Source organism: Ascidia mentula, chromosome 3 (genome assembly GCF_947561715.1).
Source record: "Ascidia mentula chromosome 3, kaAscMent1.1, whole genome shotgun sequence".
In the NCBI taxonomy this organism is placed as follows: domain Eukaryota; kingdom Metazoa; phylum Chordata; class Ascidiacea; order Phlebobranchia; family Ascidiidae; genus Ascidia; species Ascidia mentula.
Genome location: NC_138568.1, coordinates 16,726,517 through 16,749,654, shown reverse-complemented (window position 1 = coordinate 16,749,654; position 23,138 = coordinate 16,726,517). Strand labels below are relative to the sequence as shown.

The window sequence follows — 23,138 nt, the reverse complement described above, 5'->3', positions numbered from 1 at the left end:
GGACAGTGTCGTCAACAAAGCCTTTTTTCAGTTGACTAACATGTAATACGGCTAATTAATATTGCATAAATTTATCTAACCATGATAGTTTGCAACGTCTCTTAGTTTGTCAAACTTTGATGCACATGTGACTGCGAATAAAACGTAATGTCATCTGACGAGGACCAGCTAATAATGCTTCTGACGTTGCGTCAAACCGTGAAATATGCTCACGCTTTAAGAGTTAAAAATGGAAATCGATTTCAGTTATTTTGCGAAAGAATTTCGTTCGTCAGTTGCTAATTAAACAGCAAGGCCGAAATAATGTTTGTTTTTTCCCGTCAATTCGTTTAGCGCCAAACATTAATTAAAAGATCGATATCAAGCGACCCAACAGTCAGAGACAACGCCTGAAGTGTCAATTATACGCCATGACGTTTGCTGTCTAGGAAGCTTGTCAAATATCCGTTATGTTACAATTTTTTTGTAGGACAGATGGCGCGTTCTTCTCTAAAAGGAACATAGGCTAGTTTATTTATTCTGAAGAGTATGCTTAATGTATTTTGTGAACAACATATATTTCCTCCAAGAAATAACATCACACAGATGAAATGTGTGCGGGAAAGATTCGACATAGAAAAAGTTACTTTTGTCAAATAGGCTTTTCAGTCTAGCTGGATCAGCCTCTTTTCTCCTGACTAGGCGGAGCGAGATCTGAAAAATCAAGCTCCCATTGAGGTTTGAACTCACGACCCTGGGCTGAGCTTACATGTAATAGCATATAGTTGCAAAATAAGTTAACGTCATTCCGAAAATGTTTTTAAACCCCTGAACTACACCAACAGCGCTAATTAATCCTTTGATGATTTTTTCTTCCCAGATAGTTTGTTTAGGTTACGAACCTGATGCAAATCAGTTCCTTACGTACTACCAAATCAAATCATGTTTATTTTGCGCAAAAAGCAACTACACGGATGAACGATGCACAAAACAAATGTAATGACATGCTGGGCACCGATAACCATCAAGGTTGTTAAGTCAGGCGCCTATGTTTGATGTGATCTCCTCACGGAATATCACCGTCTGCCGAAAGATCGCAGCCAGTCGCACGGAGAGGTGATGGGTTGCGACAGGTTGCATGTGACGGTAGGTGGCCACCCGGCCGTGTTGGCCAAAGCAAAACCCATCGTCACGCCAGGTCGTTTCTGAGAACCCGATTTTAACCTTGCGCTTGGCCACACATAGCAAAGTGGAACCATCCAATGTGGCGGGCCAGTCTATAGTTTGCTTTATTTTTCGACCAATATGTGTTCAATCTAGTTTCTGTGGAGATCTGTGCTTTAAACTTTTTAAACCGAAATTGTGGCTCTCTAGCTCCAATGTTTTTATAGCGGGACTTCTGCTTCTGTAGTGACTTATTAGAAATAAGAAATTGTAAGCGTTTAGTTAAGATGTTTCATAGATTGCTTTGATAATATGTTTTTATTCGTAAACATGTCTCTTAAACCAAAGTAAATACCCGATGTAAGTATTGCTCGTATGAAGCCAAACTAGCCCAATTGAAAAACTTTTTTATATTTTGCAGACATTTTAGAACACATCATAACGTTTTACTACACTGTGTTGCCATGATGGTAGTGCCCTGAACGCCAACCAGTCTCAATTGCATTTTATGATACTTTCATGATCATGAGGGGTAACATTTTGAAATTTGCCCAGCAAGGTTTGTGGCCTGCTTTAACTGGAGGATGGCATTACAACCCTAATCACAGTAATTTCACAAACATATTCCACATGTACACTTGGCTCTTTCTGCTGTGCTTTCCCTTCACATTATACCTGGTATGTATGGGTTTAAAAGTACTTATTAGATTTTTTTTGTCTTCAGTTATGTTCTTGTGTACAGGGTACTACTATAACATGGACTGTTACGGTTGTGTACACACTTGTTTTGGTTGCTATGATTGGATGCATTAAGTTGACCAGCGCCCACTTGCACAAAACCTTTGATGTCAGTGAACAAATACAGCGAAAAACAACCCCAGTTGTTGAAGGTTGGTCATATTTGGTGCACATTTTTGTCAAACTCATTTTTGTCCTCTAACACTTTAGAAACTTCGGAACAGAATGGTGAACAAATCGCATCCACAGACAGTCGGGTTCGGTTTGATTCTTGGAGTAAAATTGAAGCTGGTGACAACAGGTGCTGGAATAGGTTGTAAACTGAAAAAACATGTGATATTGAGTAACATCTTAATCTTACACCCTAAGATTGTGGCAGTTCAAGTTATTTGGAAACAGTGTGCTTAATTGTTTCTGTGCTATGTTCGAAGTTGTAGTTACGTTCGTCAGATAGTCTTGGTAAACATGAGGGACTGAGAAATGATGCTCTGATTAATGTATATGTGTGGATTTGCTTGATTGTTCGTACAATTGCATACTAGCTGTGTTCTTTAGGTCCAATCAAGGTTCATTTCCAGACCATAGTGAGACAGCTGGACACTTAGAATTGTGGGAAGAAATTTCTCGTCAAGTAAGTGAAAAAAAAAAGAAAATTGTAACATCTGGCTCTACAGCAGAGCTGAAACTTTAAATTGGAATCTTCCTGCAGCCATTTTATATTCGTAGAGCAAGAAAAGAATTTTTTTCCGGTAATATCCACCTTTACACAAACCTTCATTCACTAACCATACCATAATTGACTTTTTGCACACAGGGAAACTGCATGCCATTGAAACCAAGTATCTGTTGAAGAAAGACATTTGTCCTTAGAATAACGAAAAATATGCTGATGTCGTTAACAAATTGGCTTTTTTTTTAGTCAGCAGTTTGATAAGTTTTGACCATCTTATTTTGAAAAAACAAACAGAAATATTATAAGCTGTTGTCATATGTGAAGTATAAAAAATGCCAAAAAGCTGATTTTGAGAAACCCTATATTATGAAACACTTATCACTTTGTTGCAGGAATTTTCTGAAGTGGAAATTTTCAACTCCATTTTAGACCTCCAAGAAAACAAAAAAAGTGAAGAAAGTTTTTTCTATTAATTTACAAAATATGTGTTTTAGTCAAGCAGTAGCTACTGGGTATGTGGTGGTCTAAATAGCTTAAATATTCATCTAACTCCAAATCTGCATATTGACAATGATTTCTATATGCAACATGTTTCACTTAAATGTAAACAATTATGGTAGGAATTCAACTCAAATCTAGGGATTCATGCAAGAAGCAAACACTAGCAAAGCGCACCAATATCAAAAGAGGATTTTGTCACATTTTTTATGACCATATAAAATTTGTGTCGTCAATAATTATTTGACTGCAATTGGAAAAATGTTTGGCTGCAACCTGCAAGTATTCAAATTCCACCAATTCCAGAATATTTTCTGTGTCAGGCTGACCTAATAGTAAAATTGTACTTGTGTTTTGTAGCGCATGTTGCTCATGTCCATGCACATAACAGCAACATTCCGAAAGAGCCAACAAAAGTGAAGCAAACAAATCGAAAGAAGCGACAGTTGCCGGTTGATAAATGTGTAAGCTTGCCAGATGTTAGCAACAGTGACAGCGATACATCGACAGACCAGAGTCTGGTATGTAACTGCATGGCTAACCAATTACTATTGTGACCATAAGTTGTGGATTTGTGTAAAGCTTGGTCAGCCCATGTGTTAAAACACTGAATATCAGTCTATAAACAAGGCTGCCACCATTTTAAAACTTATGGATGAGTGAAAGAAAAGCAATGGTTTTCTTGTTAAAGAAAAGTAATGATTTTCTTGTTGTAATGTTTCTTTATTCATGCTTGTGGAAGGTTTCCTGTAGTGGTGATATTGTCTTCAGACATAGGGATGTCACAAAACGAAGTATCCTTCTCAGAAGTAAAAAAAATATTATTCAGCATGACAATGTCTTTTAAAATAGGAATAAATTTTGTAGGGATTTTGTGACACACCTGCCTATATATCTGGAAATTTGTAACTTTCCATGTCCAAACCAATGTTATGTATTCTTAAACTAGCATCAAAACGCATGGATTTTTTTTTGAATTTTTTTTTCAGGCTTCTCCAGTATCGTCGGACTCTGAAAAAATAACTGTTGTAGGTAAGTTTCATTGTTTAAATGTTATTTCTCTCTGTCCCCACAAGCATACAATCTTAGCAATTAAACATGTTCATTCCAATATTGAATGTATCTAGTCGTATGGTCGTTACATTTGGTAAATTTGTTGCTGCTACTTGTGCATAGTCATGATAGAAGTAAAAAATCATGTATTTTCTAACACAATTTAGTTTTTTTAACTTTATTTGTTAGATGGATCATATATAGCAGTGGCTATTGTTACATTGTGTTTTAATGCTCAATAGTTTCAATGTTATATTTCATTGAATTGTTTCTGATTTTTGTTCATGTGGCAGTAACATGCATGAATACACAAATTACAGTTGCCATTTTATCCAATTACCCATTCATACAAACACAATGAATGCTCCCATTCATCCAGTACATCTTTTCTAAATCAACTTGTATGCAACGAAGAATTTGTTGTGTAATAAATGTGTTGTGTGTGTTTCTTCCCCCCCCCCCAAAAAAAAAAACAAACTATTCTATGTATATGATTCCCTGCTTAGCCCGGCCAAATTGTTGCAAGATATCTGTCCTGTTAGCTTAACCTGTGTAATTAAACTGTATGATGCATTCTTTCAAGAAAAACCATTTCAAAAACAAAGAAAGGCTGGTTTCAGAAAACGAGAACGGCCTGTTCGATTTATTAGAAAATCACCTGAAGCTGAGGGTAAAAAACTGAAAATTCATCATTGTGATGTGATTTTGTTTCATCTAAATTGCAGTTAAACAATTAATTGCATGTGCATAAGATTTAATCATTATTTTGCATACTGCTACGGGGGGTGCATGTTCCAATCTTGTCGCAAATAAATTTTTGACATAGATTTTTTTGTGCAATAATTAATTAATCGAAAGCTAAACTGGGTGATAATTGTGCGTGTCAAAAGAATGGCCTGTAGTGCAAATAATCCTCTTGGAAATTACCTAATCTATGGTTGGTGTTAACCAGTAATTTCTCAGGACAAGGCATGTGCCAATCGAACTTTAGTTTTCAACTTGATCAACTGATTTGTTTGTTTCTCACCCAGTCCTTTAGTATTAATGCCAGTGCAAAAACATTATTAAGGAAAACATCTGTCTAGACCATGGATAGAACAAAACCATTCTAACTAATTTTTTTTCAGCAGCGAACACATGTAATTGAATTTAAATTGTGCATGTACTGTGAACTGTGGTTAAAATAAATGGTGTTTATTTTGTCAAAGAAGCCCTTTTCCACATATATGTAACATGCATTATGCATGATTGTGATTTTTAGGCTTCTGTTCAAAATAACTTTCAACATTTCATGATTTATTGCATGAAGCATAATCATACGTATTTGTGCTTCAATTTTGTTTGCCATCTATTAGTGAAATAAAAAACAAATAATTTATTGGTGGTTCAATACTAAGTTTTGTTTGTTATATAAGCACGTAATAAAAGTTAATAGTTTTTACGATATTGCAAATGTGAATTCTGTTTATATTAATTGGAGCACCAGATCTTTAAAATTTTCTTTATTGCTTTCTGTTTACCAGAGGACAACCCAATGGTTGATGGAGACAAGCCAGGAATGAGCAGTCGCAAACGAAATGCTTCAAGTAGTGATCCACAAGCTCCCAAGTATAAGCGCAGTTTGTCTTCTACAGATGTGGAAACTGGAGGCAAAAATTTGTCAGCAGGGGTGAATTTTCTTGCTTATATCACCGAAAATAACTTGTTATATCTTGTCTACAATTTTGTGCACTATATGTTATTGTTCCCGATAAGTCAGAAATTTGTGTTTTTTGTAGGAAGGAAATCTAGATGTCACAAGACTAAAATCACACTCATTGCCCTCAACTGCTGCAAGTGGTGATGCTCCTGTATTTGTGTAAGTATCACCTTAAAGCACAGGGCCAAAGGGCCTAACCCTTATGGTGTTATACGTGGTTCTTTCCAGTTAAAATGTATCTCGATTCTGCATTAATTCACTGGCATAAGTTGTTGCCAGATGTTCAACCATTCGCTAGTTCTTCATATTTCGACCCATAGATTAAGTGGTGGTACTATTAATCATTCCATTTGATGCACTGAAATGTTTATTTATATTGCCTCAATGTGAATTACTGCCTAGGGTAAATTTCTGTGCTGAATTTTATTGTTTTCTTCCATTTTAGAGCAAAGTTGCCTTGTAAGGATGAAGAATGCATGGAAATTATGCTAGAGAAAGGGGATGATTTTGTTCATGTCTCTTCAAAAGTTTGTTTAGAAATTTTTTTTGTGAATTTTTTTGTGTCCAAGACTTCAGTGTTTGCGTGTCCAAAATATGTAAAATATGTAATCGAATTGCACATAGTGAATGGAAATAAATTTATAATATTTAATAACTGGGATTTTTATTCAAGTAATTGTGGAAAAACCCGCTGGTTCTATTTTCAGTCGTCTGATGTTAATGTGGGTGATGATGAAAACAATCTGACATCAATTTCAACCGAACAAGTTTCTGCTTCAAGTTCCAAAAAGTGAAAAGAGATTTATTGTTTTGTTAATTTAAAACTTTTGTTATTTCAAACAATCTTCCCAAAAAACATGTTCAAAGCCTTACACTTGATTAAGAATCACCAACACATAGGATAAAATTTGTATAATTACTGGTATTGACATTTATTTGGCATGGTATCAAATTATGTTTAAAAAATCGGCGATAATTCATCTTTCAATTTTATTAACGTTGCGTGTAATGTTTGTAGTGGATTAGTTTCCGAAGTAATGTGATAATATGGACATACCTTTTGCAGTACTAGTAAAGAAAAGGTTGTGAATATCAAGGATGATACTAAAGTGCCATCAGGTGTGTGCAATTTTTGTTTATTGTTGGTGATTTATGTCATTTCTTTGTAACTTAAAGTAGTAAAATATGTTTTCAATTTAATGATTTTCAGTTTTTTTAGCATAAACCTTTTGTTATATGAATAATATACGTTTATTAGAAGCATTCACACCTTTTGCATTTTATATTTTTGATTAAACTAACCATTTTAATTTAAAATATTTTCAGGATCATCAAATGCTGACAACATCAGAAAGAAGTTTACCGACGAATCAAATAATCGAATCTCACTCGAAGAATTTCTAAGCGAGTCATCAGCATCTATTAGAATGTCTAGTAAGAAAATGACACCAGACCATGAATTTTCATCAGTTTGCACTTCCAGAAACTTTTTTAAATGCTGCCCTGTTGCTAACACTGGAAAACTTAAAGCTGTTCGAGCCATACCTTATATTAATTATTTTTGTCTATCTTGCAAATTTATTTGTTTTCACAATAACAAAACTAGTCATCAGCATTTCTGACTTTAAGTGAAGTATTTTTGTTTTTGCCGATGAAGGTCATGTAGATCGTCGTCCTGTGCGATTCTTTCCCTTGGATTATGGTGAACCAACACATGCAGAATCTCCTCACAAAGTTGAAACTGATGCTGCTGAAGTCCCTTTGCTATCTTCATGTGAGTAAACTTTCTTATGTGGAAAAAATTGTTTGTTGACCTTTCTATAGGTGTTGTATCAATAAAAAAGGAATGTAATATTCTAATACATACAAGCTGCTTGTAAAATGAGAACTATTTTAGTGTAAACTGCATATAAGTATTGCAAATACGTCTTTGAAAGTGTCAAAAACATTTTTCAATGGAAGTATTTGGGGTTAATGTTGTAAAGGCATTTTGAATTTTCTTTGTAAATGTTGGGAAGTGACTTCTTTTCTTTTAAAATTTCAGCCAGTGCAGAACCTTCATCCTTTTCAGGAATTGAGGTATGACGGTTTGCCTAAATGTCCCACATAGTATCAACAGATAATGTGTGTCTCACGTTTGGTCTTTTATGATGTTGTTTTTATATTAAAAACTATTACAATTTTATGTAGTTAATTATCCAACACTGATTTTTGTTATAGACAGTAGACATTTGTTTATTCATATATTCAGGTTGCAAAAGACAGGAAGGTTACTTATAAATTTTCGCCTCCACTTTCAAGGTAAAACCTTTTAATCATACTTTTTTGTTATTTTTATGTAAAAAAACACATTATTTGTAGATTCATATGACAAGTTGTCAAAAAAAAAACGTTTGCAAAGAAAAAAATTAATCAAAGTTCTCAATGCCGATATTAGAAAAAAATGTAGGATAAACACATAAGAAGATACCACAACAAACTTTACATGTTGTTTTTAACAGAAATGAGAGAAAGTCGAGATCGCCTTCCAACTTGGGGGAGTCTGAGAATTTGAGTGTAGAAGAAAACTTCCGCGAATGTCTCGATAACTTTAACTTTTCTGGTGTCAGAAGGGTAATTCCTTCAGTCTATTTAAATAAGTGATGATCCTTGTAAGCATAGGCCTAATATATACATATTTACATATATATGTATATATAAATTAACAATCTTTTCAAGCAAACGCCTTAAGATTTATAACAAAATTGCTGAAAATATCAGGTGCTATGTATTTGTTGATCATAAACTCATCCGGAGATTTTCACAACATAAACTTTCATCTAATAAATTCCTTGTGGACAATTTTACCAACTCATAGTAATATAAAAACAAAATATCTCCCGAACAGCCTCGTCACCATCGCGTGGTCAGCGCTACTACATCTATGACGTCACAACGTTCAACCTACGGCTTAGACAGAATCGAGATGCAGGCCAATCGGTCTCACAGTTTTGACAGTTCGGCCTTCCGCAGGCGAGTAGCTTCTGGCTGTGGCACAAATGCCCAACTGCGACGGACCGAGTCGGGCGGGCGACAGCGCCATCCAGCGGGAACGAAAATTCCGCCAGGATCAATGGCAGAAGATACGGAGGAGAAACAGAGGTATTTATGTGGAATATACGTGCTTTTTTGCGTGCTGTCATACTTGTTTCCAAGCGCCATTCTTCACAAAACAGCCACTAAAAATACCCTAAATAATTTCAGATTGCCAAAGTTGTCCGCTGGGGGCAGTAGCAGCAATGGGGAGGACGGGGAGATGACGTCACGAGCCGCCCAAAAACTTCATTTCGCAAAAAATCACGGAGACACGACAGAAGGCGCAATACACAGTTTTCAGGGTTGGTGATTTTTTGGTGATTTTTTTCAAGGTTGGTGATTGGTGACATTGACTTTGATCAACAGATGAGAATGGGCGCTGGATGACGTACACATTCAGCAGGGAAGGAGGCGGAATTGCAGAAGCTGTTTCGAATCCTCTGGAACATCGATCCGGATCTGTACTGCGGAGCCGCAGCGTTTCTGGAAGGTTTGTTCGTGTTTTCGTTTTTTCATCAAAGTCAATGTTTTCTCTGGTGGTTGTAAGAGCTAATTTATTCGATGGGTTTGTGAAAAAAATGAAGATGGTCAAACAAATAAGTGATTTCAGTCTCCATCGTAGTTTTTGATGTAGTTGGACAATTGGGCAATTTAAATTCACCTGCATGTTTTTCATACGGACAGAACAAGAGGAGACAGTTCTTCAACAACATCAAACAGGGAAGCTGTGGGGGAAATTGACGTTCCTTCCAGATACAGACCGAGGTTACCCAGCAGACGAGGTCTCAGACTTTTACCAGAGTAAGTTTTTTTTTTCTTGGCCAAAGCGAGAATTTTGTTCATCATAATGCTGGTAAACGTTTCGAACTCATACAGGGTTTAACATCATCGAGTTCGATACGTTTACCAGCATTATAATGAACAGCATTCTAGCTTTGGCTTTTTTATTCAGACTACTTAACTCCAGATACTTTGCACCCAAGTATATTGCTCGCCACAATCAATATTCACATGCAAATTCACTGTAGACATCACGATATACGCGAAGCTTTGCGGCGTTCAATAGACACGGGACAGAGGATGGCCCAACATGGAGCCGACGCTTCCCCTCCGTCCGCTTGTACACCGGTAAGCACATAATAACTGCCTAAATGTTCGCTATATATTGTTGTAATAATGAATAATTTCATATTATGTCATCTTTATCCCCTTAACTGGTATTTATGCTGACAACTTAAAAACATCTTAAGACTAAATTTATAATTTATGAGCACTTAGTTTTGCTCTGTTAATATATGTACTTGCCCGATGTCTTGTATTTAACATAACCAGAAATAATCCAGAACTCCCAAGCAAATCTCTACGTATTTGCATTTCAGCTTTTTAGTCTGGAACGCCGCAATCCATCGCCTAAAGTAAAAACATTCTACAAAGTCAAGATATTTCCCTGCAAGACGATTACAATACAATACGACCGTCTGGCCCTAATGGATCTTCTCGACAGGTAGGTTAAAACACAACAGTTAATATCGTGAATGCGTCGGGTTTAATAAATGTGGCCTAAATGCCCGTCTTGGGTTTCTTCAACGCATACCTTTGCGTGTAGTCTGTATTTGGTTTAGTTATGTAGGTTATGTTATACAGAGCGCATTAAAACCGTTTGCCTGAAGTATATTTTTTGTTCAATTGCAAAAATCTATCCGAAAAATGCCTCAACGTCGCAAATTTCAACAGTTTAATTGTTTTTTTAACTTGATTACAAGTCAAAGGCAATTTTTGTTACGAGTTGGCGTATGTCAATGCAACATATGGTTTATGTTAAGCAGGATGCGATTGAACGCAGTCCGTTGGTATAAATACGCCATTGTCGCATGATACGTCGGGCGGCCGCGTGGCCTAATGGATAAGGCGTCTGACTTCGAATCAGAAGATTGAGGGTTCGAGTCCCTTCGTGGTCATACCTTTTCTTTAGTCTAATTAAAATCTTAAGTTGAATATTTGATTTATTTAAATCTGTTTTTTAATTTTGTAAGCTTTCATTATGCATTTAAATTACTTTTTACATAATCACACTTTACTTTAATCGATAATCCCTTACTCCCTTTACATGTTACTGCATTATCTAATTTATATTGCGCATATTATCGGTAAATTTTCGCAAATGCGCGCGATATTTTTTTCCAATCTGGTAAATATATACATTAAATACTCCTTTTACCTTTTCAGAAGCGCCCGTTCGTTCGAATCGATTCTCGCCATCTTATTCGCTGCACTCGTAGCATTGCTCGGCCTTCAAATTCTCGCCCTTGGAAACCTTCTCTACGACCTGTGGGCCTTCTGGTTTTGTGTCGTCATCGCTACGTCACAATTCTCGCTTATTCGTAGCGTGCAACCGGATTCGGCTTCGCCAACGCACGTATGTTGGCCAATGTGTTGGTCTATAAATGCATCAGCATATGTGCACGTTTTTATGGTTGATAGCTTTGATGTTTTTATCGGAATATTCAGAGAATAAAAAACATCTATTAAAAAATGCTTTTTTTTCTACAAAATTCAAAGTATTCAATCGAAATTACCAAAACCTCATTTTTCAAAAAAATGCATTTCTTGTCACTTCTTCGCAGGGTCACAACAGGGTGATAGCGTACAGCAGACCGTTTTACTTCACGATATGCGCCTCTATGCTCCTCTTATTTAACTACTTGGCGGATGAGAGCAACGTACATCTAAAGGGCATTACCATATATGGAGTTACTTTGTTCGACAACCAAGGGTGTGCCATGGGCAGAGATTTTATGTTAGGTAAATATTTTCCCAAAATACATTTTTATTTTATATATAGTGCCCGTTGTACTGTAAATACAAAAATGGGCTCTATTTAAAGGGTCTGGAACACCAGTACTCGCGATAATGATGGTATAATTTAAAAGTTTAAAAGCACTTATTGTTGAAAAGTTATTCTGTTGTTTTGTTATTCTTATTGAAAACAGAGCAATTACAGGCCTTTGTATACCTTTCCTTAAAATGATTAGCCATTTAAGAACAAGTACATAACACGTTATTGTATGTTGTTTAAGTCATGTTTACCGAAACACTTTTCTCGCAGTGTTTACATTACTACTGCCAGTGATTTTTGTGTTTGGTCTTCTTCCACAAGTCAATACGTTCGTCATGTATTTGTGTGAACAGACGGAAGTTCATGCCTTCGGCGGCTCCGGTAATATTTGTGCAAAAGACTTTTTTTGTGTTTGGTATAAATTTAGGAAAATTATAATAAATTTAAAAGTGAAATTATAGTAACCAAGTTTAATAAAATTAAAATTCGTTTTTGTGGAAGTATTTTACAAGACCCGTGTGTTGATGTACGTTTTTTACTCTGTCTTTTGGCACCTATTTTACGTGCAGTTATGTATTTTATTGCAGCGTCAACAGGCTTAGAATCATCGATATTCAGTGTTGCACGAAGTATTTTTGTTCTTTCCCTCGTATACGGTTTTTCATATGGGGCTATGATATCCCAGGTAAACAGATATTCTTTAATCTTTTCTTCCAAAATTACAAAAATATTCCTATATTTTTCCTTTGTTATTGCTCTGAATCGATACTTAAAAATCAGTGCGAAGGTCAAACAACAAAGTCATTTTTATTTATTTTCAAACAGTCTAAGGCAGTCTGTTGCTACCTTTACAACTGTAAGGTATTGGTTTTAAGCTACCATGGGCCCTATTGAGTAATTTGTCTGACTTTAAATCGATTCGGGATTCATCGTAAAGGTATTTTTTTCATCGTATTTACAGGAAGGAAGCAAACACATTCTCTTCTCGGCCTTCTGCGGTCTTCTTGTGTCTTCATCCTACCATCTTAGCAGACAGAGCAGCTCGCCGAGCATTTTGTGGTGGGAAATTATTTCGATTTAGTTTTTGGCACTCAATCGCAAAAGTGAATAAAATGCACCTTATATACAGCAAGCTGCTGAAAGAAAAATTGCTGTCGTCACAAGGTTGTCATAAAACCGATGACATCACAGAGCGGGCGGAAGACCCCTCGAAGGAGGCCGACAACGTCGGTTTAAATTATGAGCTTACAGCAGTGGTGGGAAAACGCACCTTGTTGTTTTGAAAACCTTAAATAACATGATGATTATTACGTGACAATTGCAGGGTGAGAGACTGCAATCCGACGCTGTTTTGTGTCCCATCTTCGCCGTGCTGATGTTTGCCATTCACTGCAGCACAAGTTTTAGTGCACTACAGGTACTTGTTAATACCAACTAGCATCTAATGTAACACCATATACGAATATGCCAGACATGAATTACTGATGTGTTCGTTTCTCCGGTAAAAAAGCAACAAATATGCAACTTTGTTAAAAGGTTATATTTTTCTTATGTTTCGCCTGTACGAACGATAAGCCTTCTTCATAAAATAGTAAAACAAAAAGTGGTCTGAAAAATACAATGTTTCATCAAAGATGTTTATGTGTTGTATTTTCGGCGGAGGAACGAACAGATATGTAATTGGTCATGTTACCTTGGTGGTCAAAACCAATTTTCAGTTTTCACTATACCAAACTTGTCGGTAAACAAGGGTAATGTAACTAAGTTATAACATCCGGCCTAACTTTCTGCATTTCGTAGAACAGAGTTGTTCAATGTATGTAACGAGCTGTGGGTGTTTTTTGTAACATTGTATTGATTTTGTGTGCAGCCAGCCTTGAGCTCTGTCCTTTACATCATGTGTGGGGCAATTGGAATTTCTCTTCATTATTTCATCCCACAACTCCGCAAACATCTTCCCTGGCTCCTCTTCTCACGCCCTTTTCTCAAATCTGAGGAGCACGGACTTTTCGAGGTAACGTCGATGTTAGGTTAAGCATATCTTTGTACATTGTTTGCTGGACATTTTTAACCCCCAAAATCAATAATTTAACAGACGATTTGTCACAATTTTTGGTCGCAGAAGTTGGACTTAACTTATTTTTTGCCTTCATTTTTTCACAAAATGTCAAACTATTTGTTTAAACTGTTGCTCGAAGTACAAGGAAACTAAATATGGCGCGCCACGCTTGTAAAAAACCAATGCCGTATGTTATTAAATTGTCTGTGTATAGTGTACATGTAAAAGCTTACGTTACTGCAGTCCTTTTTTATTTGTCACAAAGGTAAACAATTTTGAAATTAGTGTGAAGTCATTTAAGTCCTAAACGTATCCTAATTGATCCATCCGAAAAAAATATAAATATTTCAGATGAATTTGAATCTTACAAGTAAATTTGACATGAATTCCTTGTAAATTAACAACACACAATAAATACAGAAGCTGCTAAACTATGAGCAGAACATAGAATTGCACTGTACCGAAAACAAAATCTCATCTTGTGAATTTAAGCATTTTTTAACAGCAAAATATTTTCCAGGTCAAGGGTGCGGCAGTGCTTATGTGGTACGAGCGTTTATACGCAGTCGCTTGCTTCATTGAACGCAATTTTCTCTTTCCTCTGTTGGTCGCCAACATCCTCACTGTGGAAGCAACTCAAATTGTTCAAACATATGGTTTAGGGTAAGAACGCAATAGTTTTTGTTTAAACAGTGCCAACCCTATGGGTTACAATGGTTACAAGAATTGCTGCATAAGTGATAGATAGGCTGACCGTGGTTTGTGTTCGTTATCGCCCAAGGAAAATTTGTGGGTTGAATATGACAGCTTTTCGTGCTTTACTTTATGCTTAGTTTAAAGGAATGCTTTTAAAAATATATACAAAAAGTATAATATATAACTTAAATGTATGCTTAAGTGCTCTACCCAACAAAAAGGTTAATTCAAATTGGATTACTTTTAACAAAAACATATTCTACCTGTTTTATGACACAAATAGCATGTTTCTCAGTAATCTGACAATTATAAGCAATCTACATATCTTAATTATGTCGCTTCATATATTTGCAGATTTGGTTGCTTCATATTGTCAGTTGTTGGCCTCAAGTTGCTCCGTTGTGCGTACAGCTTACCTGCCATGCAATATCTTGTCTTCTCCTTCGCTGTTCTCTTTGTTAAGTTCGACGCTCAACTTTACGAAGCTTCCATTCTGATCAGCTGCTTCTTCTTCGGTATTCTTTACGTGAAAGTAAGTTTGGCTTTTAATTTCTTCGACAACTTTCTGCCGACACGGATTGTTTTAGGTAAATTAATCTAAGAAACGTTCAGTATTTTTGCCGAGAAATATTTCGAAATTAAGTTTTAGGACAAACAAAAAAGGCAAAACCGAATTGCTTGCTTATTATCAAAATCACTAAATTCGGGTATTCCTTCGAACATGAGTGCAGATAGTAACTGTGACAATGGGCTTGCTTGTAGACCAGCTTAGTGTGTACAACTGTATGCAGTTCTCATCATTATTATGGCTCTTTTGCACATATTGTATGGTTGGTGCTAACCATTGGAAAGTGCTGTAACCAAAGGACATCTTTCCTTTGATCAAATATCCTGATTTTTACATAGATTCAGGACTTGGTCCTAAAGCTACAATTCTGGATGGTTTATGTTGCGCCCTGGCAAATCACGTGGGGATCAGCTTTCCACGCGTTTGCTCAACCCTTCGTTGTTCCACACAGCGCTCTGCTTAGCGCCCACGCCCTTCTCGCTTCCCTGCTACAAGCGCCGTTCGTTCCTTTCCTGGGAAGTGCCCTGTTCCTTTCTTCTTACCCGAGGCCGATGAAGTTCTGGGAGAGGGAATACAAGTGGGTATTTTTAAAGTCATGGTGGCCCAAGTCTGTGGCGTCCTGGGCCACAATACTGTTGCATTAAAAGCTGGGAGTCCAGAAGCGTAATAAGTGGCTTGTTGCGATTAATGGTAGTCTGTCAAAACAACATACTCTACATTTCAATCTCCCTAACATTTAAACTGTATGTATAAAAACGCCATGACAGATTTAAAATGAAGAAGAACTCTGAATATTCTGGTGAGTCGTGCGGTTTGGAACACCCTGACTTAAGTCATCTATCGAAGCTCCGTTTTGCTGAAATAAAAACAGTCGCGGAGGTAAATAAGTGAATAATTTTGCCACGCTGTTAGAACCAAACCCGCCTGGTAACCACTCTTTGGAACTGCCATTATTTTATTTAAAACGATTCCTTTATTTGTATTTTTTCCGTCGACAATACGATATGAGTTATAAAAACGTTATTATTATTTTCACTACGCAATTGAACTGTACGCAGCTACACAAAAATGCTTTTGTTTTTGTCTATGTTGAAGCTACTAAAGCAAAAGCCGCTGTTTTTGAAGGTTTTACACCGCCTGGTAAATCCGTTTCGTTTGTCGCAGAACAAAGAGGATTGACCATTCCAACACACGATTGTCAAGTCAGATCGACAGGGGACCGCATTCCGACGATAATAATCTCAACTCCATATTTTACGAGCATCTCACTTATTCGCTCCAGAAATCACTTGCCGGTGACATATCTCTGGGAAGGTCAGTTGCTCGATTACAATATGGGCCATTTATTAGTCTTCTACCTCTTGATTAATTTTTCTGCAATGCTGTATCGTGGCCCATGCGCCCTGTTCCAGCTGGTGTCCAAATGTGCACTGTGCCTGTTGCGTAGTTGCGGCTTGACGGTAGACGCAAGGGGCCCGCGGCTAACGTCAGCATCACTCTCTTGTAACACGGATATATTTACCCATCTTATTATTTTTAATGATATTATGTTGCTGTTGCTATTTATACATAAATAATCTGTCCTTCTGGCACAATTAAAAAGGAACTTGTATTCACCGACGTTTCGTCTGCTATGCAGTTAGGCTTCCTGCAGTACACAATAAAAATAAATTCTATTGATATGATTGCAATTTCATGTTTTTTTTTGTTTCTCTCTCTATGCTATTTGACTATAAAGCGGAGTATAGGAGTTGGATAATATACATTTGCAATTATTTTTGATCGAAAATATTTTTCCTCTGAATGTATCTCTTGCATCAGATGGGGGAACGTGTATGCTGGAGATTGCTTTATTCTCGCTTCCGAGAATTTGAACGCCCTCGTTCATATTGTAGAGAAAGGGAATGGGGTGATTACGTTTCAGCTGCGGGGTCTTGAGTTCAGAGGTAAGTTCAAACTTCTGCGATATTTTCACTTAAAGTTAGTGTAGACATTTGTTTTGTTACAAAACCTATACCTAAAAAAATCTTTTAGGTAATTTTAAAGTTTGTTTTCATGCCAATGCGATGAATTTTCCTTTATGACCACTTCATGCAATTCATTCAGGAACCTACTGCCAGCAGAGGGAGGTAGAGGCAATAAACGAAGGTGCAGACGACAGCAAATCATGTTGTTGTTGGAAAATTGGCAGAATTAAGGGATTTTTATCTTTTAATTCCGCTTTTAATCAACGGTGGTTGGCCTGGCAGGTGCGTTCGTGACAAAAAACTTTTCATGCGACCGATGCAGTTTTTGGGTAACATAATCAATTTGTATGTTTCCATTTTCACAGGTCATTGTAAGCAATTACGTATTGGACGGATATAGTATAAGTGATAACAACGCAACTACCATGCTTGGAGTGTTTGATTTGCGGAAAATACTCATCAGCTACATTGTTAAGGTGGGCGGTAGAACTAAACCATGGGAGTTTTTCCTGGTAACTGCACCCCATGTGTGCAAAATATAGTTAATAGAAAAGTTCTGACAAAAATTCTCTTTGTTCAGAGATTTTATTTTCTCATTAATTCGTAGTGTGATATACAATGGTTTATAAAATTGTATGTCATAGTATAAATCCTCACTATCCAAAATTACTCACAAAGAGTGGGAGACGATCACCGTTAGTGAGAACTTGTTATATAAATAAAGTATACATATTTTATTGTTTATTATGAGGTACACACAAATATTAATTTCATTTAAATAACTTCTCGGCCACTCTTCATGAGTTATTTGCATTACCTGGTCAGTGAATACAGATCCGCCGGTACCAGCAAAGAGAACAGACCGATTCCTATAGCCTTTGTAGTATTTTGCCTCAATATTCCGGTAACTAACTTAAAAAAGAGTAAAAGACGATCAGCGTCCCGAAATATACTGATACGTACAGACAGATCCGTTGGTCAACATCGATCTGTACAAACTGATTCCTGTATTCATTTCATGACATTTTCTCTTGTTTTTCCTCGCTATATGTTGATATACTTTGTACCTTTACACTTTATTGATTATAACTTTTTATTCGAATTTACATCACTGAAACGTTAATCGCCTTTAAACTGTTCATCAGAGCATCATATTTTTCCTCATCTCACACGATTCGCTTGAAACGTGGCTCTCTGACGCCACCATACGACAGCAAATCGAGCCGTGCGAGCGACCGGAATACGCGGACGTTGACTCCACCTTTGCGGTTGCCATTGACGACGATTATGACGTGTGGCTGTTTGGCGTGTCTCTTTCAAAATTCCACCAGGTTTACGGCTCGTGGATAGAACATTGCGTAGAAAGAAGGCAAAAGACATTGAACAGGGCAAGTTAAAGTTAAACAAAATCACTTAGTGGATTAATAAATTACAATAAATGAAAACCTTATAAATGTCATAAAATCTTGTGTAGTTTGTTTCAGGTTTAATCGTAAACCTGTAGTGATCGCTTGGAAAAATGTGCCGTTATTTTTTTAAGTTAGAATAGTAAAGTCAAAATGCATTAACTAGCGCTGTAGTTTGTTAAAATTTACTACGACCAACTTTATTTAAATAAACAATATCAGGATATTATCTGTCAAAATAAATCCAGCAACGTTCATGCAGGTTTTTTTCATACTATTTTGAAAAATTTTACAGAACATCGAATGCGGTCGTGAATCTAAGCTGGTTACCCTGTGTTTCGCTATATCTGTGTTGGGAAGAAGAGCTTTGGGGTCCATTTCACACAACGTTTCTTCAAAGTAAGTTTGTGGGCGAACCAAACGAGATTTTTTTACATTCGACACGCACAAAGTGAACTTCATTCCAAAAATGGACACTTTTCCGTTATTTAGGTTTACATTTTGTTTTTAAGCTTGGATGCATTTCTCTATGGTCTCCACGCGCTTTTCAAGGGAGATTTTCGGATCACAGCATCCAAGGATGAATGGATTTTTAACGATATGAACCTTCTTCATGAGGTTGTAGCACCGGGCGTACGCACTGCCCTAAAACTGCATCAAGACCATTTTGCCTGTACGTATAAATTGGTTGCGTGGAAGTCCTTGTTTTTGGCTAGAATATGTTTCAAAGGCTTGTATATTTCCTTTCAGAACGATTAAACTTTGATACAGTGTGCTATTTTCGTGTGACACGCGTAAAAAGATTTACGCTTGACAGACAACTTTGCAAATAATGATACAATCGACATTTACGCTGTATTTGTAGCTTGCGCTGTAATGACACTTTATGACGTCATAATGAAACGTAACTTTATCGACTTAAGATAGTCACATTATATTTGTTATTTAGTCGTAATGCAATAGCAAAAATTACATGTTGGCGCAGATCAGAAAGCATTGTGCTTAGCGGAACAGATTTGACTTAGTTGTCACCCCTGGTTTACAGTGCCATCATATATGGTTAACATTTTCCTTTGAATCTTGTTCGCTTTTAGGCCCAGGCGAGTACGACGAACCAGAAGTTCTTTATGACGCAATACTCGACTACACAAAGCACATGGTGATTACCCACGAAGGCGACCCCTTGTGGAGAAAGGCCGTACTTTCAAACACGCCGTCCTTGTTGGCTCTGAGGTACACATTAATTACATGAATATTACCGCATGTTATTGAAGACTTGTATGGCAACTGCGCGTAGATATCAAGTGCAACTATTCGTTGTCTTAAAATTATAATATTCGGATTTGTGGATTCGGAGAAAAATGGGCTTCTAAATATTAGTTAAACGTAATTTTGTGTACATTTCATTTGTGTTAGAGTGCTGCAGACAGGGTGTGTACACGCACTGTTTCGACCTCATCAGTGCAGCTGTTGACAGTGGCACTGTGCTAGCTTTTACACTAGCGGGCACACTAGACTAAGGCAGAAACGCCAATGCAATATATGTGAAAAAAGCCATAATATTGGAGCGCTGCAGACAGCTCTTTAGCGTTATCGTTACCAAGCAGATCCGTTTGGCCATATTGTGCTCCACACTGGTTTGTCTCTGTTGTTTGGCACTCAGTATAGGGTACCCAACAGATGGACGTTGACTGGAACGGTACCACAAAGTGGAGACTAGTGTGCCTGCTAGTGTAAAAGCTAGCACAGTGCCACTTCAACAGCTGCACTGATGAGACCTTACAGGTCGAAAAAGTGCGTGTACATACCCTGTCTACAGCTCGCCAATATTATGGCCTTTATTGCACATATATTTCATTTGTGTTTCTTACAACATTGCTCTGTTTTAACATTACAACTGGTCGTTACATTACCGTGTTTTCTTTGTTAGGCGTGTGGTTAGCGACACCTTTGTGGACCAGTACAGCGTCATAACGCTTAGTCACCGAGCACTTGGATTCAACATAGTCAAAGTCAACCGGGAATCAGTTCGAGGTTTGTGGGCGGGGCAGCAGAACGAACTTGTCTTCCTCAGAAACAGGAATCCAGAACGTGGAAGCATCCAAAACGCCAAGCAGGTTCTTCGTAATATGATCAACTCATCGTGTGACCAACCAATAGGTAGGGAACGAGTGTTTTTATTTACTGTGCAAGTCTTGTTGCCTATAATAAACTAATCACATATATTAATATGCAATGATGCACTGCATTGACAAGGTGTCGTTTCAAATTAGTAACTTTCAGTAATGTTTAATTAAAACACAACTTGCTATTTTTACTGTCAATTTCTCACTAATAATGAGAATTTTATTAAAATTCCCCGAATACATCAAAAATCGTTATATAAACACAGGTTACCCGATCTACGTTTCACCTCTGACGTCATCGTATGCTAGCACCAATCAGCAACTCTCCGGCTTGCTTGGCGGGCCAATCACGTTCCAGTCTGTTCGCGAGGGTTTCTTTAAATTTATCAACTGGTAAGTTTTTGAATCGCATTTGGAAGAAATATTTGAAGCGTTTTGATGTTTTTAATTAAACTCTTTCCCCTAAACATCTGATTATTTCGTTCAGTTTGCGACAAAGTTGTTCGGGAAGTTGTAACAGTGGAGGAAGTGCGGGACTTCCCCTGCAACAAGCCGTCCCATTACAACCCCTCTCCATTTCACGAATCTCGACCAGATCGGGTAAATTGATCTCTTAACACCAGGTGTTGTCGCAGTTTAGAAGATTCACCGATTATAAGATTCATAAGATGATAAACAATTTCATTAGTTAGGTGCGAAAACTTTAGTTGTGTTCGAAACGTCTGCTCAAAAAGAAGTATAATAGATTTGACATTTATACTCAGATCAATTTCTTTAGATTCAAAGAATATCTAGTTCGGGCACGTTGTACCACATATGGAAATTTGAGTCTGCAATTCCTTGCCACTTTTTTCTATAAAATGCTTAAAAAAATTGCAGGTGGTCAACAACCCTCAGCTACGTCCCGCTTATCCGCTCGCAACCGCTCACTGCAGCGCGCAGGGAAACCCCCGACTCCCCCTTCATCCGATCACGAATTCTCAACAACAAGTTTTGTGTCCGCAAAATCATCGGAGCGTGTCCGACACCGCGCTGGTTCTGCGGTTGACATGGCAACGACAGCGATCACCGCGCGTCACTCATCGGGAAGCAAAAGAATGTCGAGTTTCCACGCGGAGTCAACGTCATCCGATTTACAATTTGCGAAAGGACCTCTGACCCACCACTCGTCCATGTCGGCTGTGGGAAGGTAATTTAATTTAAACAAGAGTGCTTGAAGCTTGCACAGTGGCTTAAAAAGCTTTATGATGATGATAAAGTGAAAATAAGTGGTTTCTTTTGTTCGTGCTTGCAATAATATTAGTCTGGTATGAGGTTAGGGATAACAAAGCACAGTCCAACAAATGCCAACAATCTTACCTCAGTATCAGCAATCTGTTTTAAACACTTGATTTTATTTCGTGACAATGCAGGTTGTCAGTTCATTATCTATTACCTATTAACCGGTAAACATCTCACTTAACGTGGTTAAACATATACGTTATAACATTGACAGGAAATCGGATCAGTCGCTGCGGCGAAGTCGGGATTCGAACGATGAACCTTCTACATCCCGTCTTGGGACAGTCGTAAGCTTGTCGTCACGCTCCAGTGGATCCACATAGTTTTGAGTTGGCGCTTTGTCGAGGCGTTGTTTACTTCATAATAAATCATTCGTGAATGGATGTTTTTGGTCAACTTGTACCGTAGGAGGTTGTAGACTGGATTAGGAGTCGCGTACAAAAAGCAGAAGACAATAATTAAACGGCGCACGACGTTACGCGCTAAAGTGTGAATGTATATGGAAGAAAGTGCGTCATTCGCCCGCCAGTAACGATTAATTATCACTATGCAACTTACTATTGAAGTTCAATTATAATGCAGAAATTACGTTATGTTGAAACCAATTATAACAAAAAACGATTCTCAATGGAATCAATGCATCGTGCGGGCAGTGACGTAAAACAGCAGGCGGGTACAGAGTAGCACAACATATTGTTGGCCAATTCGCGCTTCAAACAGGCCCGCCGGTTTTAGCTGATCATCACGAAATATCACATTAACTTAGTGGTGCATTCAATAGGCAAGCGTGTTAATTCGAACAGTAGAAATACATTCCCATGGTTTCTTCAAAAATTTTACCTTTTGTGGTGGCGCGGCCGTGCTGGATGAAGCAAAAGCCAACAAAATTGCAGCCTTGGCCACGTAACTTTTCTTAATAAACATCAATATTCTGATATAACTGCACATATCCTCGACCTTTGGTACGTCACAAATATGACCAAAAATGGATTGTAATTTGATGACTTTCTGTGTGCAAAAATCTCAACTAAAAAAACTATAATAGCCAAATAAACAATGATACAAAATCACCGAAAAAAATTGTTGAGGTATGCAGAAAAAGTCTATACAAAATTATCATACTACTTTTGTAGTAACTCTATCTCTTGGAATTTAACTCATGAATACATCAAATATTTATCAGCACTTTTGTTAATTTCGCATAAGTTATATCTGAAAAATATTCGCGTTGCTCTGATATCAAAATTTACGACTTTGGACAAATGCTCCTTTTGTATTTTTTTGTCTTTGAGTGCACAGACAGCATTTTAACACAATTTG

General features: G+C 37.3%; 1 protein-coding gene and 1 non-coding gene across 3 annotated transcripts; both read left to right on the top strand.

Moving 5' to 3' along the window:
* Positions 1 to 1,405: 1,405 nt before the first annotated feature.
* On the top strand, positions 1,406 to 23,108 carry LOC145895231 (pecanex-like protein 1). 2 transcript variants are annotated; one of them, XM_082984002.1, is made up of 49 exons: positions 1,406 to 1,503; positions 1,565 to 1,821; positions 1,886 to 2,033; positions 2,092 to 2,182; positions 2,437 to 2,512; positions 2,947 to 3,004; positions 3,413 to 3,573; positions 4,042 to 4,084; positions 4,689 to 4,775; positions 5,629 to 5,774; positions 5,884 to 5,963; positions 6,250 to 6,331; positions 6,512 to 6,594; positions 6,871 to 6,923; positions 7,131 to 7,238; positions 7,462 to 7,578; positions 7,849 to 7,883; positions 8,056 to 8,105; positions 8,306 to 8,417; positions 8,692 to 8,945; positions 9,048 to 9,181; positions 9,246 to 9,369; positions 9,564 to 9,680; positions 9,908 to 10,007; positions 10,259 to 10,383; positions 11,106 to 11,295; positions 11,504 to 11,681; positions 11,986 to 12,096; positions 12,303 to 12,400; positions 12,677 to 12,774; positions 12,845 to 12,971; positions 13,040 to 13,132; positions 13,586 to 13,729; positions 14,295 to 14,437; positions 14,825 to 15,002; positions 15,377 to 15,615; positions 16,203 to 16,352; positions 16,860 to 16,984; positions 17,145 to 17,287; positions 17,371 to 17,481; positions 18,151 to 18,393; positions 18,707 to 18,810; positions 18,924 to 19,084; positions 19,506 to 19,644; positions 20,342 to 20,571; positions 20,804 to 20,930; positions 21,025 to 21,137; positions 21,417 to 21,726; positions 22,033 to 23,108. In XM_082984002.1, exons 2-49 carry the CDS (start codon positions 1,663 to 1,665, stop codon positions 22,139 to 22,141), a joined length of 6,207 nt encoding a protein of 2,068 aa, XP_082840128.1. In that variant the 5' UTR covers positions 1,406 to 1,503; positions 1,565 to 1,662; the 3' UTR covers positions 22,142 to 23,108. The 2 variants fall into 2 exon arrangements, with proteins under 2 accessions (XP_082840128.1, XP_082840129.1); XM_082984003.1 differs by lacking the exon at positions 4,689 to 4,775.
* Trnar-ucg (transfer RNA arginine (anticodon UCG)) lies at positions 10,765 to 10,837 on the top strand. Its single transcript has one exon. It is a non-coding gene; the product is annotated as a tRNA-Arg (tRNA).
* Positions 23,109 to 23,138: the final 30 nt, after the last annotated feature.